General features: G+C 45.2%; 1 protein-coding gene across 3 annotated transcripts in view; it reads left to right on the plus strand.

Annotated features, from left to right (window-relative positions):
- The first annotated feature begins 240 nt into the window (after positions 1-240).
- The window catches only part of CTPS1 (CTP synthase 1), a 31385-nt gene continuing 13149 nt past the window's right edge, over positions 241-18476 (plus strand). For all 3 annotated transcript variants that reach the window (XM_079777393.1, XM_079777395.1, XM_079777394.1), the window contains exons 1-8: positions 241-373; positions 3587-3765; positions 5757-5927; positions 9013-9113; positions 9954-10070; positions 12480-12563; positions 12978-13058; positions 17606-17757. In XM_079777393.1, the coding sequence (XP_079633519.1) occupies positions 3600-3765; positions 5757-5927; positions 9013-9113; positions 9954-10070; positions 12480-12563; positions 12978-13058; positions 17606-17757 (872 nt within the window). In that variant the 5' untranslated portion in view covers positions 241-373; positions 3587-3599. The remainder of the gene's footprint in view (positions 374-3586; positions 3766-5756; positions 5928-9012; positions 9114-9953; positions 10071-12479; positions 12564-12977; positions 13059-17605; positions 17758-18476) is intronic.

The raw sequence follows: 18476 nt of genomic DNA on the forward strand, positions 1-18476 counted from the left end.
TGAGTGTTAGCGGGGTGACACGGGACCAGCCACCGTCAGGGATGATGTGGGGGAAAGGGAGCTAGATGAGGAAGGAGCCTGCCCAGCCTGGAACAGCTTCTTCTCCAGCGTCAGCAGGTGGAGGACCCCGGAGACCAGTCCGCCAGGGGGTAGGAGAGCGAGTCTGCCCTGCGCCTGCGCACCCCGGCTCCACCCTGGGGAGGGTCCGCACGCCCGCCCCGCCCCCGCCTGTGCGTGCGCACCGCCTAGGGCCCGCCTCGGTAAAAGACTGCCGGGCGCATGCGGCCGGGCTGCTTCACTGGCTGCCGGGGCCCAGCACGCTCGTCTCCCTCCCAGCTCCTTAGCCGACTGGAGGATTTGAAGCGGGCCTCAGGTAGGCTGACACCCGGGGTCCCGGGGGAGCTGTCCTCCGTGCAGAAATCGGCGGCGCGAGCTGAGCCCGCGCGGGACAGCCTCGCCGCCGGGTGACGGACACCGCTCGCACCAATCAGCGGTGATGTGGGTAGCCGGCCTGCCCAATGAGTTGCGAGCCTAACGGGAGTGGGGCGGGCGGCCGGACCGGCTAGGAGCCGGCTCCCGCGCGCGCGGGGCCGCGTGGCCGGGCGCCGCTGGGGAGACGGGCCGCAGTGGGCGGGGGGCCGCCGGGAAGGCCACGGGGTCCGAGTTTGGAGGCCCAGCCGCGGGAGGCCGGGGATGGCGCGTGGACGGAGAGGGCCGTTGAGCGCCGGAGCCCGTGGATGCTGCTCCTTTCGGACTGCCTGGGGCCACGTCCCTCCGGCCTCCGGGCACGGCCGTCCCTTCGCTGGGCGGGGGTTTAAGGTCCGAGACCCGCTTGTCGCGGTGGGAAGGGTTCCGCGGCCTGGCCTCGGCCCCCGCCGGCGCGCCCCGAGTCCCGTGGCGGAAGGGGCCTTGGAGCTCGCCGGGCCTGACAGCCTCCCGGTGCTGTTCCCCGCAGCCCCGCGGCCGGCCGCCTCCCTTCCCGGCCGCCCGGGGTGAAGATGTTGCGTTTTCAAGTTAAGTTCCCCGGGTCTGCGTGGCGCATTCTCGTCCGCACTCGTTATAATTTTGAATCTTCAGCAGTGACACATGCGATGTGGAGAGTGTCACCCCCATTTTACAGATGGAAGGACTCGGGCTTCAGGCAGCCGAAGTGACTTGACAGGTCCCAGAACACAAGTGGCGGAGCTGGAACTGGATCTCACGGCCTTTAACAACGAAAGAAGCTTTCTTTTTTTTTCCCCATCTTTGTGATGCATCGTGGTTTTTGTTACTTCTTAGCTTGGAAACCTTCCGATGTCTCCATCACCTTCAGAATAAAGTTCAGATTGGACTTTCACATTTTCACATGATTGGGCCCCTGGCCTACACTTCCAACGTACCTCCCACTGTCTTCCCCTTCTCAGCCCTTCTCCCTTGTTTTCTACCTCTGTTTTCTGTGGAGAGCCTTCACCTTCCTGTTCACGGTCCCCCTTCCCCTGCTTCCCCCATTGCAGGTCTCTCAGGGCAGCACAGCGGGAGCAGTCTGGGTCCCTCCCGTGGATTTCTCTTTCTTTCCAGAGGGGTCATGCATGGCACTTTACCCTGGTGTTGTCACTGAAAGCTTTCTGCTCTCTCTTTCCCCTCTGTCCCCTCCACATGTTGTCCCTCTGCTCTCACCATCCCTGGATTACTCATTTCTTGATAAGTGTTTTGTCTCTTAACTGGACTGCCTGCCACTTGAGGTGTGGGCCTAAATCTGATGGATGGTGGTCCCCAGTGTCTGGCTCCGGAGCGCTTACATACAATACTTACAGTAGTGGGTAGTCCAGGACCGTGGAGGAGTCCTGCCAGCCCCCGCCTGGTTTTGAGTACATTGAATATTTATTGCCAGGCACTGTGGGAGACTGCGAGAATCACCCCTAAAGAGAGGCGTTACCTTTTACAGTAAAATTGGGGCAATTCAAATGTAAATGGTGAGATGAGTCTTCTTACTCTGTAACCCACTCTGAGTGGCTGAGGAATTTTCTAGGAACATCCACATTTAGTCAGTAAGACCAGGCATGGTCTCCGGGATATCCCTGGCTAGGACATATTTAAAATATAACCAAGCCTGATATTCATGTGACAGGAAGGAACTATTTCACTTTAAGGGAACAGTCAGAGAAGTGTTTCCCCCAAATGTTAGGGACATGGGGTCAAATAAATTTGGGGAAACTGCATGCTGTACACTCCTTTTTTTTTGGAGGTCACATTAAATGTTACCTTCTTAAAGGCTCCCAGAGAGGTCTTGCATTGAAGAAGCCAATTGACTGTTGAGCCAGCATTCCAGCATTTCTCTTATTTATCTGTCTCTAAAGCCCTTTTTGGGAACCCCATATGCGTTTTGTAGAAACCAAGAACATGCTTTTGGAAATGTTGCAATAGAGGATAGAGCGGGACATGGTCACGGTGTCTTCTGTCAGGGAAGACATTCTAAGCATTCTCATCTTCTTGCCAAGCGTGTCTTGCTTTGGGGAAGAGCAGGGTGGGAGATTGCTCCAAGCAGAACTCCTGTTTCCTTGTTCCTTTTCTTAGCTTATTTTTATTATAATTTGGCTTCCCATGACGTGTTCCCAGAGAAGGACCTGACTTTGCCAAAGCAAGCACCGCTTTTTCTCCTTGGCGATTGCGTTTTTCATTTTGATCACATTTAGGTTTGTTGACCAAATGATGTTTCTGGACCTTTGAAGCTGAGGGCCCGTGGTACATTCTCCCTGGCGAGCCTGCCCCTGTCTCCTCCACTGTTTGTCTGTGCGGCTTTACCTGCCCCTGGTTTCTGCTGTTCTTGTATCTGTCCATCCCTTTTATCTCTCATAGAGTCTGTTCCTTCCAGACACTGCCACAACTGTCTGGTTCTTTGAATTTAATCTAATCTACCCTCTTTGAGTCCCCCGCCCATTATGTGCTTCACACTGGTTTATTATCTGCTGTCCCTTTCCTCCCATATATAAAACTCTTCAGGTCAGACCTGGGAGAGATTGCTGGCAAAGGAGTAAGTTATTAAACTGCAGAAGAGAGCTACCTTTAAAAGATTTGTAGGTTTAACTGCAACTTCTTGTGAATGTTAAAGTTCTTTCCTTTTATTCTGTCTTCCGTAACCTAGAGGAGCTGTGTTTTCTTGGGGCTACATTGTAGTTTAGCCAAAGACACCATTTCTTTTATGGGAAACCAGAGTGCTCATCCAAGGATGAAATTGTTTTCCCCATGTAGGGAAAATAATGAGGTGCCTGCCTGGTGTTCCATTGTCTGGTGGTGATGTCAGCCAACATTGGAGGCATAGTGTTCTGTCAATAGCTTAAAGTTATTATTTTTTTACTAAGTTGACTCTTAAGGGTTGTCAAAGCTTTAAAAAATAGGTACATTATTTGATTAGCAGTTGTTTTTCAACTCATATTTGACTGAAGCCATTCAGTGACCCCAAAACAACGTAACAACTTTCAGAAGTCATGTGACAGACAGGGAAACCTAGGCTCCAAGAGGGTTATAACTAGTAAGTGGCAGAGCTGGTGTTTGAACCTTCGTTTATTTCATTGAGGTATATTTAACCTATAATTTTCCCTCCTCCCAGGTCACAAAGTAAAATGAAGTACATTCTCGTTACCGGTGGTGTTATATCAGGAATTGGAAAAGGAATCATCGCCAGCAGCGTGGGCACAATACTGAAGTCATGTGGTTTACATGTAACTTCAATTAAAATTGACCCGTACATTAACATTGATGCAGGAACATTCTCTCCTTATGAGCACGGTAAGCAAAGTGCATTTTTCTTTTATTTACTTGTTGTTAATCCTCACCTGAGGACATTTTTCCGTTGATTTTTAGGGAATGAAAGGGAGGGGGAGAGATTGAGAGAAACATCGGTATGAGAGAGACACATCAAGTGGTTGCCTCCCACATGTGCCCCGACCAGGGCCAGGGATTAAGCATGCAACTGACCAGAATTAAACCCAGGACCTTTAGTCTGCAGGCCGACTCTCTGTCCACTGAGCCAAATGGGCTAGGGCTCTTTTTTCTTTTTAAAAGTAATGTGTAGTGCAGTGATGGCGAACCTATGACACGCGTGTCAGCACTGACACGCGTAGCCATTTCTGATGACACGCGGACGCAGAGGCGGCCGCATGCCGAGGATGAAACATTTGCTGCTCCTGAGGATGAAACATTTGCGAAATAATGTTTTTTCCTCAAAGTGACACACTACCCGAGTTATGCTCAGTTTTTTGGCGAAGTCTGACACACCAAGCTCAAAAGGTTGCCCATCACTGGTGTAGTGCGTAGAAGAAATGTCAGTCTGCCCTAGGAAATTGTGTGTATTTTGCATGACATACGTAACTTCCATTTCTGGCCTTCTAAAAAGGTCCTTAGAGTAGCAGAACGATGCTTTTCTCACCTGGACAGAGAAGAAGTAGAAATCTTAATATGCTATGTAGTAATTAGAGTTTAGAGGTTTCTATTACAGAAATAATAGAAATTATCTTTTTGGCAGCTGAATGAAAATCTGTCACTTCGATTGAAAATAGGTAATCTGGTGACAACTTTCTTTAAATATTTGAGAACAGGGGTTATATTTATTTTTGCTGGCCCCAAGCTTTAGAAATAGGATGTGTGAAAAGATAATAAAGAAATAGGGTTTTCCCTGGTATAAGAAAGATCTTGGTAATAGCAAGCACTTTCCAAGATGGAAGTAACTGACCTCTGGAAGTTGCGTGTTCCTTTGATGGAGATGTCCATTCAAACAGGCTAATGGACCACTTTGCAGGGATTTTGGCAACATATAGATGCTGGAGTTTGTTTTGCTAACAGAGTTTGGATAATATAAACGAGCATCTTTTGAGGTGAGTAAAAAGTTGAAACTGCTAAAGGAGGATAGGAGAGTACCTATCATCTGTATAATACCTGATTGTTTGAATTACCTAAAAGATTAATTGCTTAAAATTGGGGGGAGATGTACTAATAGAACATACTTCCTACGTTTTTAAATTCTGTTTTCATACTCCTACTTTCTAATGTTGAGGTAAAAATTGGTGAGTGTCACTAGGGCAAAATCTATGTGTAGTAAATAGCGATAGGAAAAGATGGACATATGGGGCAATATTTCCTACAGAATTCCTGAGCAGAGGATGAGCTCTCTCTCTGAGGGGGAAAACAAGACATTTTTTTCCTTTCCTGTGTTTGAGCTTGTCTCTTATTGTGATGGTAGGAACAAACCAACCATTCTGGGCAAAATTGCTAGAATGACGTTTGGAGGAATGAATGTGACACAAAGGGATGGGAAACACTTTCATTTTCACAACTTTGTTTAGGCCTAAAGTGTAGCCCAGAGCTGGCTTTTAGAATCAACAGACCTTAACATATATATGTCTTGTTTAAGCTTTGAATCAAATCATGCTTTTATCACATTTCAAACCTTGCTTTGCTCAAGTATGGCATTTGTTGAAAAGAACAGATGCCATTCTAACTGTAAAGTCTCATATGTCCACAGCCCTTTGGGCTATAATTTTCTTAAATTCCATGCTATTTCAGAACTATTTCTGATTTAGACTAAGTTTGTTGACAGACTGGAGTGTGAAGTTATCTTTTGGAGAATGGTTGGTGATTTTATGTTTGTGTCCTATTTAGTTATCTAGAAATAAATTGCTTTGTGTATAGGTAACTTTGTTCTAGTTGAGTTTTGGCATGTAAGTTGTGCCATGGCATGTGTATTTTTCATTTACCCTAAACATTTTCACTGTTTGCTGCAGGTGAGGTTTTTGTACTGGATGATGGTGGAGAAGTTGACCTTGACCTGGGTAACTATGAGCGTTTCCTTGACATCCGCCTCACCAAGGACAATAATCTGACCACTGGAAAGATATACCAATACGTCATTAACAAGGAACGCAAAGGTGATTACTTGGGAAAAACCGTCCAAGGTAAGACTGGATTTACCTTCAAAGTTTATAAAATCTTAACCAGTTGAATTTCTTTTGTGTGTTGTTACTGAAATACTAGGGGCCCAGTGCACAAATTTGTGCACCTTGAAAGGAACTGTGGCCCGGGAGGCTGCCGTGGGCACAGGGGCGGGTCTTGGCACATCCTCTGTGCCCCGCCCGGCTCCTCCCGCCACGGCCCCTGGTCCCCAGTCTGCCAGCAACCCCGCACCCGATGCCACCGAGTGCTAGCTGTGGCTGCTGTCCCGATTGCCCCTGAGGAGCAGGGAAAGGTGGAGAAGCCCTCAGGGACAATCAGGGCTGGCAGCAGCTGCTTGCTTGCTGATGGTGCTGAGCGATTGGGATTGGTGCCGGGCACCAGCAGCACATGCAAGCAGCAGCCCCAGCGCAGGCTGCGGGTGAGAGCAGAGCTGACGCAGGCAGCGGGTGCATGTGGGGCCAGCAGCAGATGTGCATGGTGGCTGCCGGCCCTGATCTCCTCTCAGGAGCAGGGAGAGGTGGAGAAGCCCTGAGGGGCGATTGGGGCAGGCAGCTGCTGCTTGCACCCACTGACAGCACCAAGCGATGGGGGCTGGCGCCAAGTGCCGGCAGTGGGTGCAAGTGGGGCTAGCACCGGTAGCAGGTGCAAGTGCTGGGCGGGACCATGGTGCACAGGAGCAAAGAATTTTCAGTAACCACCATCGCCCTGCCTTAGTGTGGCACCCCCTCCCCCCCTTCACCTCCACCATCCTGCAGCGGCCAACGCCCGCCATGTTCCGCGCATGCCCCCTGGTGGTCAGCGCATGTCATAGCGACCAGTTGTTCTGTTCCGCCATTCGGTCTATGCATATTAGCCTTTTATTAGCCTTCAGTTGACTCAAAAAATAACTTGAAGAAGCCATCACTGCTCTGTGGACGGCACCAAAGCTGTCAGTCTGGTGGTGTGATTCGAGTCCAGAGAGCTGTTGTCTTTATACAGTACAGTGATGAGTGTGACGTGATGAAGGCAACTAGGTTAGGACAATAAGCCTGTCTCTGTGTGTGTGTGTGTGTGTGTGTGTGTGTGTGTGTGTGTGTGTGGTGGTTGTTGTTGTGTCTATGTATAGGTAGTGACAGGGAAAAGGCATGCATCATGTGCATTGGTTTTAGGCTACTCATCAGTGCAAATGGGCTAGGGGGAGTCTGATAAGTGGGTCTCCGTCCTCTTGAGCTATCACCAGCCCAGTTTCACTTGTATCTGTTTGCTGTCTTGGGGTTTGCATAGTGGTTCATTTGAGAAAAGTTCTGGTTTGAAAAAGGTGGGGTTGGAAAACCACTGACCTAGTATAATGACATACATACAAACTTTTGGGGCTGCTAAAAAGTGGCTTTCACCTGGGTTAGGAGAATAGATCTGCTTTTGGCTTTAGGCTTTACTGGGCCAAAAGCCAAAGGTAGGTCCCTCTGACAATGAGCAACCTTAGACCAGATTCTAGGCTAATCGGGTCAGGTTTACACCTTAGCTCTGCCACTTACCAGCTTTATGAGCATAGATGGACTACTTAACCTCTCAGGTCTGGTTTCCTTTTCTGTAAAATGAAGATAATAACAGTATCTACTTCTCCAGGATGTTAGGAGGATTAAAGGAGCTAAGTCAGTAAAGTGTTTCTCTTGAGTTCCTGACACACACAAAGGGATCAGTTTGGAATTATAATGACCTTGATTATACAGTTTGTTTGTCTAGGCTCCAATGTATTTGTCCATTTATTCATTCATTCATCAAATGTGTTGTGAATGCTCACTCCAGGTAGTCAGACCTCCCTGGTGCTGGGAATACTTGATGAAGAAGATCAAAGAGGCCATTGCCCTTGTGGAGGTTACACACAGAGGGAATGAGGTGTCTGTTAGGAGCTGTGATAGAAGAAGAGTGAAGAGAGATTGAGAAAGTGGTGGGGAGAGCCAGCTGGACAGGTGAAAGCCTCCAAGGAGAGGATGTGTGAGCCGAGAGGCTAGCCATGGGAGGAATGGAAGGAGGAGGGTGCGTGGCATGTACCAAGCCCCAAGGCTGCAAAGGTCTTCACCAGGGAAATGAGGAGCTGTTAAGGCTGAGCACAGGGACCCAGGGGATGGTGAGAGGTGGGGGCTGCCGCAAGGTCATATGGGGCCTACTGGGCCCAGCCTGGAGTTTGGATTTTACTCAGAGCATAAATTCAGGGAGTGGTGAACTCTGATTTGCATTTTTAAAAGATCACTTTAGCTTCTGTGTATGGAATAGATAATGAATTTCCTTGTGCTTGAGGCACTGCTGGCTCTAGACATAGCAAGTTAAACAGTAATCTCTGCCCCTTAGGATTTTGCTATCAGAATCTAACAGTTAAGATTTTTAAAAGTTTTTAGCAATAGCTGGCATTTATTGAGCATTGACATGCTAGGCACTCTACTTATCATTCTACCAGTGCTGTCTCGTGTAATTTCCACAGCTTTATGAAGGGGAAGCTATTATCTCCAGTTCCTGGAGAGGGAAATTGAGCTTAAGAATAGTTAAGTAATTTGCCCGAAGATCCACCCCAAATGAGAGGTGAAACTGAGACGTGAATCCAGACATTCTGAGCGCAGAGGCTGTGCTCCCTAACTGCTCTGCTCCACTGTACTGTCTCGGCAGTGCATTGTCTGCCCTCTGGGAATCTGGAAACAATGGAGCAGGGTCCTGGTTTCTCTTGTTCCTTGAAAAGCACCCAGGTGGACTTGCCCACCTGCAGCGGTAAGCAGTAGGGCGGCCACGTGGTTTGCCGTGTGGTTATGGTTGTGCAGCCAGGGTGGACCGACTCAGGGGCAAGAACTCTGATGTGGGTCAGGACGCCACTCTCAACCTTCCTCTCTTCTAGTGCCTCCAGCCACAACTGGGAAGTCTGGAAAGGAGGCTGTGGGGAGTGGGAGCAGGAGCCCAAGATGTTTTTAAGGTCATTTAGGAGTGGTCTCAAAAATATTTTTGTGATCCCTTTGCCTCTCTGTGAAGGCAGAGTGCAGCCACTTGTTGTTAAAGGTGAAGTGTGTCTTCCTCATCTGTGCTGATGGAAAAGTGTGAGTCACCCTTTTTTCTCCTTCCCAGTTGTCCCGCACATCACAGATGCAATCCAGGAGTGGGTGATGAGACAGGCTTTAATACCTGTGGATGAGGATGGCCTGGAGCCTCAAGTGTGTGTTATCGAGGTGGGTATAAGTCTTTTCTAAACTCTGTGATTCCTGAGTAGGTGGCCAAGTGAACCTATTCACCTCCTTAGTCAGCCATCAGCAGCGAAGCCCTTGACCCTCCTAACTGTGATGTGGCAGGTGAGGGCATAGCCACAGTCATGTGGATCGGCTGTGCAGTCAAAACTGATACTTTGTCTGAGCAATTCTCCTTTTTCAGCATTTATGCATCTACGTGGTGTGGACTGTGACACATCTGTGTTTCTCTGAATGAATGAGCCTCCTTTGGTTTCAGTTTCTATACTCCTGCTTTGCTGATCCTAGCTGTTGGATCTCTGTTCCTGCGAAATAGGAGACTCAAGTTCCAGCAGCTAGTTTGTAACTGATACTTTTAAATATATATATATATATTTACTTCAGAGAGGAAGGGAGAGGAGAGGGAGAGAGAGATAGAAACATCAATGATGAGAGAGAATCATTGATCAGCTGCCTCCTGCACGCCCCACTGGGGATTGAGTCCACAACCTGGGCATGTGCCCTGACCGGGAATTGAACTGTGACTTTCTGGTTCATAGGTAGATGCTCAACCATGTGGGCTAGGCTGCAACTGATGCTTTTTAATACAAAAGTTTTTTGTGGATAAGATTTTAGGTTGCTCTGTGACTCTCCTACAAATAAAATTCCTAGTACATCTTTCACCTGACCTTTTTCTTGAAAAGATCCAGGATAATCCTGGGGAATGGTAAGCTCATCCAAAAAAAGTAATCTTTTAGCACAAAGAAATACCTAATTACTGTCAGAAAACTAACCCCCAGGAGGGAGGTTTAGCGCTTAACCTCTAAAATAACTTTGTTCCTCTAGCTCGGTGGAACAGTGGGAGATATAGAAAGCATGCCCTTTATTGAGGCCTTCCGTCAGTTCCAATTCAAGGTCAAAAGAGAGAACTTTTGTAATATTCACGTCAGCCTTGTTCCTCAGGTAAGTCATTCAAAACTTTGGGGTGATGGAGAGGAGGGAGAAAAGAATGATTTTCACTCCTTTTCTGTTTTAAATATTTGAGCTGCAGGAAGCAGAAAATAAAAACTTCTTTGTGAATTTTAAATTACAGACATACTTTCTGAAAAGATCCAATGGGAAACATTGGGGAAAATAATCAGGGACGTTGCAGTTAGAGCTGGTGGATTGAACATATCCATTTGTCTTTAACCACATGGTGAAGCCCATGACAACTGTAGTAAAGGGAATTTTTATATAGACAAAAATTCACAAAGATAAATACTGAAGAGGAGTCAACAGTAACAAAAATTAGGAAGGCAGAAAGCAGGTGGACATGTAGAAACTGACTTAACAGACCTGGGAGAGCTGGGTCCGCAGCCTGCATCAGGAAAAGAGAGAAGCAATCCAGTTTGCCCTTCTGAGCCCCCAGAGGTGCGGGAAGGGCAGCATCTGGTACCTCTGGGAGTGGGAGTGAGGTGGGCTCACAGCTGCTGCTCCAGAAGCAGTTAGACCCCCCCCCCCCCCCCCCCCCCGCAAGGGGTTTACTGCTTCTGGAACAGCAGTTATGAGCCCCATCCTTCCCAATGTGCAATGCGGGGCACTAGCCCCGCCCCCACCTTGGCCGAAGACTGGAGGTTTATTTCTCTGAAGAGAGATTCTGAATGAGCAGACACTAGGGATATTTGAGGGCAGTAATACTGAACTAAAAACATGGGGGGAAGTGTAATTTGATGCTCTTGAAACACCCTGTCTTCTTCTTCCACTTGGTTCCTAAACATCACAGCCAGGCTTGGACCTTCCATGTAGGAGATTGTAAGATTCTCCTTGGGTGTATGACTAGCCCAGGAGAAAAAACACTGCCTTCAGAGGCTCCCAGTGAAACAGGCCAGCCAAATTCCCAGAGTGAGACCCTGGTGGACAAGTCCATGCACTTTCACGGAACTTCCACTTAGCTTTTAAATATGACCTGGTAGCCAGTGATCACCAGGCGTTTGGAGAAAGTATCTAACATGCAAGAGATCAAAACAATAGGAAAAAAAGGAAATTAAGGCTCTGCAGGGAGCAGGAAACTTAGAGAAAATAAAACAATCTGTCATTAATATCCTTAGAATTAAAGGGAGATAAACTGCATCAATTTGACAAAGCTGGATACCCAAGAAGGGAATGTTCAGAGAATAGAAAATTCTTGGGGATTAAAAATTGGATAGCAGAATTGAAAATTTTAAGAGAAAGAAAGTTGATGAAATACCCTGGGAAGTAGAACAGAAAGATAAGAGAGAAAAACCAAGAAAGTTGAGGAATGGTCCAGGAGTTCTAACATCCAAATAATAGGATGTCCCAAAAAATAACAAATGGAGGGGGAAAGAATCTGAACCAGGGGCCCATAAGCTATGCCCACAGGTCAAATCAACCCAGCCCGTTTTGAAAATTGTATGGAAATATGACCACACCCTTAGGTTTATGTATTGTCCATGCAGCTTTTGTATGAAAAGAGCAGAGTTGAGTAGTTGTGACAGAGAATGCATGGCCAACAAAACCTAAACTATTTATCTGGCCTTTATAGAAAAAAATTTTTTTACTCTAAACAATTCAAGGAAATTTCAAGACATGAGTTTTTAGATTGAAAGGGCCCACTGAATGCCTAGCATATTGAATGAAAAATGAATCACCACACCAAGGCACATCCTTGTGAAATTTCAGAATAATGGGGAAGAAATTCTAAAGGGCTCTGAAGAGAAACATCAAGAATCGGTATGGCATTCAACTTTTCACCAGCAATACTGGAAGCTAACTGAAGCTGTTTCTTTACAAATTCTTGGGGAAATGATTTTCAACTTAGAATTCTATACCCAGCAAATGTATCTGTAAAGTGTGAGAGGAGAATAAAGATAATTTAATACATAGAAAACTCAGCATATCAACAAAACAAAACAGAAAGCCACATGGAAAACAAACATTTGGACCAGAAAGGAAAAGTATGGCACACGGCTTAACGGTGGACAGTATTTAACTACTTTCAAGTCATAAACACTGATGAGGGATTGTGAGGTGGGGGGCTGCAGGCTCAGAATGGTTGCATGTGTTGAATGTAACAGGGAAATCAATAAAAAATGCCTCAAACTATAAGTCAGGAATCAGCAATAAAGCGTACCAGAGGGATCAGTTAAAAGTGAAAGAGTGGCTGGCTGTCTCTAGGCTTTGTCTCTGGTCTTGAGGACAAACTTTGTAGAGCCATTTGACTCTAAAATATGTGATGTGTAAATTTTACAAAAATAAAAACTAAATAAAGGATCAAATCTATTTCCCCATTAAAAAGGGGGTTCAGGGAAAAGTCAGACTTGAAAATTCCTACCATAGAGCAAGTAACTTTTTTTTTCTTTTGTAAAATAGCCAAGTTCAACAGGGGAACAGAAGACTAAGCCTACCCAGAACAGTGTTCGGGAACTCAGAGGCCTTGGGCTCTCCCCAGATCTGGTAAGGTGTCCCTATTACTTGGTTTCAGCATGATCTTCTGTGGCACCCAAGCCCTTTGCTTTCTTGGCATGCTTTTAGTTGATGGTGGAGAAATAGGTCTAGTTCTTTGAACTGGGGCTGTAGTTTACAAATATTTCCTTATCTGGCATGTACATGGTCATGCGAGTCATTTATTCTCTCTTCCCTCCTAACCAAGAACATTGAGGAAACCCCGTTTGCCTCTTGTAGTGCAGTAATCGGGTCTGTTTTTCCAGTTTGGGATTTAGGAATTTTAAGTTTTGCAAACAGGTAATATTGTCATAATATGCATGCATTGTGCTAGGAGTTAGCTTAACAGTGTGATGTCTGTTTTCATTTCAATTAGGAGAAAGCCCAGCTTTGTAAGCTGTTCTGTCTTGCTCTCTTTACTACCAGGTTGTGTGCAGGTGTGCAAATCCTCTCGACACATCAGTGAAAGAGAAAATATCTATGTTCTGCCATGTTGAACCTGAACAAGTGAGTAGAAACTCCATCTTCACATGGATCATTTTTTGCTCCTGATTATCCTGAAGTCTCTTAACCAGTTTCATAAGGCTTATCTTTAGTTCAGGATTTGAGACCACAGACTGTTCCCTAGGAGAACTGAACCTGTTGGCTCTATAACTCCATGACCTTGTCTGTGGTTCCCTAATGTACTTTTCCTCTCCTGCCTCTTCTCTCCCCGTTTATACTATCTTCTGCAGCCTTGCTGAATGTTGTCCGTCTTGGCCTCACAGTCCTATTCATTTTCTTCCTTTGGGGCCCAGCTAGGACACAGTATTATCTGAGCAGCTTTACCTGTCAAACCTTCTCACACTTCAGCCTCAGTTTGATCTTTCTTTGGGCTCACAGGTGCTGGTGGTGAGCCATTATACTGCCCCTTATGTGTGTCTGTTGTTTCCCTTAATAGACTTTGAGCTTCTTGAGGGCAGGGCTCACCTTATTCAGCTTTACATTCCTGGTGCCTGGTGGCTAAGGTGTTGTAGGCTCTGAACGTATTTTAGTCTTTTCTGTTACCTGTGCTACTGAAGGGTACCTGTGGTACAGGAAATTCAAAATTTTGGAACTGTAATGTCTAAGTATGGTGCATGGTATAGAAATTCTAGTTGTGATAAGTTGAGACTGTGGCGTTGCTCAGGTTTGGCCGAAAGAGAGTTTTTATGGATTTGAAGGGTTTTATGATTAAGTTATAGATGCTTTGTTTTGCTGCTAGATTATTTGAAGTTCAGGAGACAGAGAGGGGAGAATGAAGCAGCAGGGTTAAAATAAGGGAAGTCCATTTACAAGACTACCAGGAGTATGGATTTGAATATAAAAACATTAAAATCATTGCCTGGCATTAAAGGGAATAGAGCAAGAGGGAAGCCTTTCCCCATTACAGAGCTACTGTCATCTCCATCTCCATGATGGCACAAGCTTCAGGGAGTGAGGGCAGTGTTCCTGGGTGTGGTTCCTGAGCTGGGAGCTGGGAGCCCTCTCAGAGGGATTCATAACAAATATGTGTAAGAAGAATTTCACTGTTATGAACAGCCTTTTTTGTTTGTTTGTTAATCCTCACTCGAGGATATTTTTTTCCGTTGATTTTTAGAGAGAGTGGAAGGGAGGGGAGAGACAAGAGAGAGAGAAACATCATTGTGAGGGAGAAACATGGATTGTTTACCTCTTGCATGCAGCCCGACCAGGGCCAGGGATCGAGCCTGCAATCGAGGTACGTGCCCTTGACTGGAATGGAACCTGGGACCCTTCAGTCCAGGGGCCAGCATTTTAACCACTGAACCAAACCGGCTTGGGCATGAACAGTCTTTTTATCACGTATTTCAATTGTTATTAATTTGGGTTTTTGCTATTTGGGAAGCACTGATTCAGGTAGAAACCCTAATATTGTTATAATTAGCAGGTGAAAGCAAGAGGTTTCTATGAGAAAGAAAAACAGAATAATTACATGAATAGAAGGAAGGAATTCCTGTTGATGTTAATAAGTCCAAGAAGGAATTTCGATAGCTGCAAATTAGCTAAGTTACTCTTTAGCTGTGCATGGTGGTGCTAATTTAAACAATGCCTTTAATTTTCAGTCTGGTAGTCAAAATGTGTGTTTTCTTGTTAGCTTTGCAAACAATTGTTTGGAACGCAATGTTGGTTTGGCTCAGTCCAGAGGTTATTTAAACATCCTAAAGGTTTGAGGAGTAAGATATACAAGGCAGTTCCTTTGAGATGGCAGATCCGACTCCATTTTGAAGTGGCTCTGTTTGTCAAAGTAAGAATGTCCAAACCTGCAGAAAAATTTTATGAGTTTGTTATAGTTTACTGGGGCGGAGGCGGGGGGTCCCTCAGCCTGGCGTGTGCCCTCTTGCAGCCTGGGACCCCAGGGGATCAGGCCTAAGCCGGCAGGCGGACATCCCTCTTACAGTCCAGGATCACTCTCGCAGTCTGGGACCCGACCGCCGCCGTGCCTCCCCCCCCCCCCCCCCCCCCCCCCCCCGCCTGCTCGCTGCTCCTTAGCGCTGTTGTGGAGGTGGGAAGAGGCTCCCCCCATCACTGCTGCGCTCTCCACCACTGCTGCACTTGCTAGCCGCTAGCGGTGAGCCTGGCTTCTGGCTGAGCGGTGCTCCCCCTGTGGGAGTGCACTGACCACCAGGGGGCAGCTCCTGCATTGAGTATCTGCCCCCTGGTGGTCAGTGCGCATCATAGTGACTGGTTGTTCCTGCAAGTCATTCTGCTGTTCAGTTGATTTGCATATTAGGGTTTTAATATAGGATTTGAGCCAAAACAGAGGTCACACCTGGAAGCAAGATCTCAACAGACTGAGAAAAATGTTTCTGCACTTCTTCAATTATTTTAGATATTTCTATCCTAGCAAATGAAGTAATTAAATTCTGTAATAGAATAGGTTGTCATTAAAATTATTCACTTGAAAAATGTGACAAGTATTTCTATATTTAAATTTGAATTTGAAATCTTATGCCTGGTTTTTAAATTGTGTTGCTTATCTTATTGTTATGAGTTCTTTATATATTCTGAACTTTTATCAAATATGATTTGCACATTTTTTCTCCCAGTCTGTGGCTTATCTTTTCATTTTCTTAATGGTATATTTGGAAGCACAAAAAGCTTTTACATTTATATGAACTCCATTTATTTTTCTTTATAGATTGTACTTTTGCTATAATATCTAAGCACTTTGTTTAACCAAGATCATGAAGATTTTCTTCTATGTTTTCTTATAAAAGTTTTACAATTTTAGGTTTATGTTTAGGTCTAGGATCCATTGTGAGTTAACTTTTATATATAGTAACTTTTCAATAAAAGTTGAAAGTCATCTTTTTGCCTATATCCAGTTCTAGTTCCATTAGTTGACAGGACCATCTTTCAATAGTCCTATATAATAAAAGCCTAATATGCTAAGAGTCTGGTCATCCAGTTGTCCGTTCAAGCAATCAAAGCGTAATATGCTAATGATATGCTAAGGCCGCTTAACCGCTCGCTATGATGTGCACTGACCATCAGGGGGCAGATGCTCCGACTGGTAGGTTAGCTTGCTCCTGGGGTCTGGCCGATTGGGATTGAGCGAGATGGGCCAGACATGCCCTGGAGCCCTCAGACGGTCCCTCCCCGGCTGGCCAGTGTCCCTCCCCGGCCCCAATCGTGCACCGGTGGGGTCCTTCGGCCTGGCCTGCGCCCTCTCGCAATTCGGGACCCCTTGGGGTATGTTGGAGAGCCGGTTTCGGTCTGATCCTGCAGGCCAGGCTGAGGGACCCCACTGGTGCACAAATTTGTGCACCGGGCCTCTACTATTGTATAATTTTCTTTATAAAGGTGCTTTTTAGATTTGTTTAACTTTGTAAAGACTTTAGGTTTATTCACAGGTATTTATAATTTAGTATGTGAATGGCATATTTTAAAAAATTATATTTCTTGAGTAGATATATCCATATATAGGAAACCCTGCTGAATTCTGCCCATTGATTTCAAGGCAAGCTAACATTAATTAAATTCTGTTAGTTCTGATTGTTTACGTATACATTTTCTTGGGTTTTTTTTTATGGATTAAACAATAATATTGTATACAGTTAGTGATAATTGTTTATTTTTCAGTTCATATACATTTTTAAAAATCTAATTGTAATGGCTGATATCTCTAGTTCATCACTGAATAGAAATAGTGATAGTGGCCTGTTTTGACTTGTTCCAGACTTTTGCATTAGTATTAAATAGCAAACTAAATGATGTTAGCTCTGGGTTTTTTATACTTTCCATAAAATTTCTAATTTACCAATAATTTTTATTATGAATAGGTTTTGAATTTTTATTAAACCTGCATCCACTGAGGTATTCTTTTCCTCTCCTTTAATCTGTTCATGTATTGAGTCCCACTGTTAAATTTTCAGTGATTCTGAAACTTAGCTTTAAAAAATACTGATGCTGCCTCCTACTTCCAGAGATGGTGTGGAGTGCAGCAGGCTTACGGATTTTTTAAAGCTCCCCCAAATGGTTCCATAACCAAATTTGAGAACCACTATTCTGGTGACAAATCCTCCTTGAACATGAATTTTTTTTTTAGACAACATTTGTAATTTAGTTTTTGATTTTATTTTTTTTTTAAAGATATTTGTATCCACCCAGCTGTTGTGGCTCAGTGGTTGAGCGTTGCCTTATGAACCTGGAGGTCACTGTTCAATTCTCAATCAGGGCATATGTTGGGGTTGTGGGTTCAATCCCCAGTACGAGGCATGGAGGCAGCTGATCAATGATTCTCTCTCATCATTGATGTTTTTATCTCTCCCTCTCCCTTCCTCTTTGAAATCAATAAAAATAAATTATGAAAAATGTATTTGCATCCATGTTCATAAGAGATTAATCACTATTTTTTAATTCTTCTTGAGTTGATTGGTTTTGGTAATTTATATCTTTCAAAAAATTGCCCTTTTTTCTCTCAAATTTAGTTATTTTCTCAGGGTCAGATAGCTTGTAGGAGACTGTCAGCCCAGTTAGTTTTTGTAAAATAACCTTTGCTGCTTTTTAAACAGGTGATCTGTGTCCATGATGTCTCGTCCATCTACCGAGTCCCCTTGTTATTAGAGGAGCAGGGGGTTGTAGATTATTTTCTTCGAAGACTTGACCTTCCTATCGAGAGGCAGCCACGAAGAATGCTGATGAAGTGGAAAGAGATGGCTGACAGGTTTGCTTCATAATAAGGAGTTGGGAATTCTAGCCTATTTCTCTTCTTTGTAGGGGCTCAGGGAATTCAGCTCTTGTGCTATCAACTCACGTTAGAAAAGGTTATACATGGTAAGGAGCATTAAGAAAGGCTCTCAGCCTTCGTGTAGTTGTAACATGGACAAGGAAGTCCTGGTAGAGTTGGCCTAGGTCCCAGGTCACAAGTGAGTTCAGATTACACACTGACACCCTTGTCTCCGGTCGACTAGAAACTCACCAGGCGCCCTAGTGACAGTGGGTTAGCACACATACCTGAGCCCACACCGATGACTGGCCGTGGCTGGAACACTCCTGGGTAGCATCCCAAATATCTGAGCTGTGTTTGGGAACAGTCACTCACCCTACACCAGAAAAGGATCAGCAAGGAAGTCAGTCTTCTCCTGCTCCCACTTTGGAAACTGTCCCCACTCTCCTGAGGCTGTGCGTGCTCACCTCTCACAGCAGACGTCTTCACGCAGCGCCCAGAGCACTGGGTGTGGTAAGCACGTGGGACGGGGAGCCACTCGTGCCACTGCTGTGATATTTTCATTTTGACATTTTCCCTTTCAGTCTTTGTCCATTTACATGCATATCTTCATGTGGCTACAAAAATGGCACACAGTTTTAGGACTTTTTTCATAAAATATTATAAATATTTTTGCTCTGTTGCTGATTGCATTTTATAATGTGATGAATATGGAC

The sequence above is a fragment of the Cnephaeus nilssonii genome (assembly GCF_951640355.1).
Source record: "Cnephaeus nilssonii genome assembly, chromosome: 7".
Taxonomy (NCBI): domain Eukaryota; kingdom Metazoa; phylum Chordata; class Mammalia; order Chiroptera; family Vespertilionidae; genus Cnephaeus; species Cnephaeus nilssonii.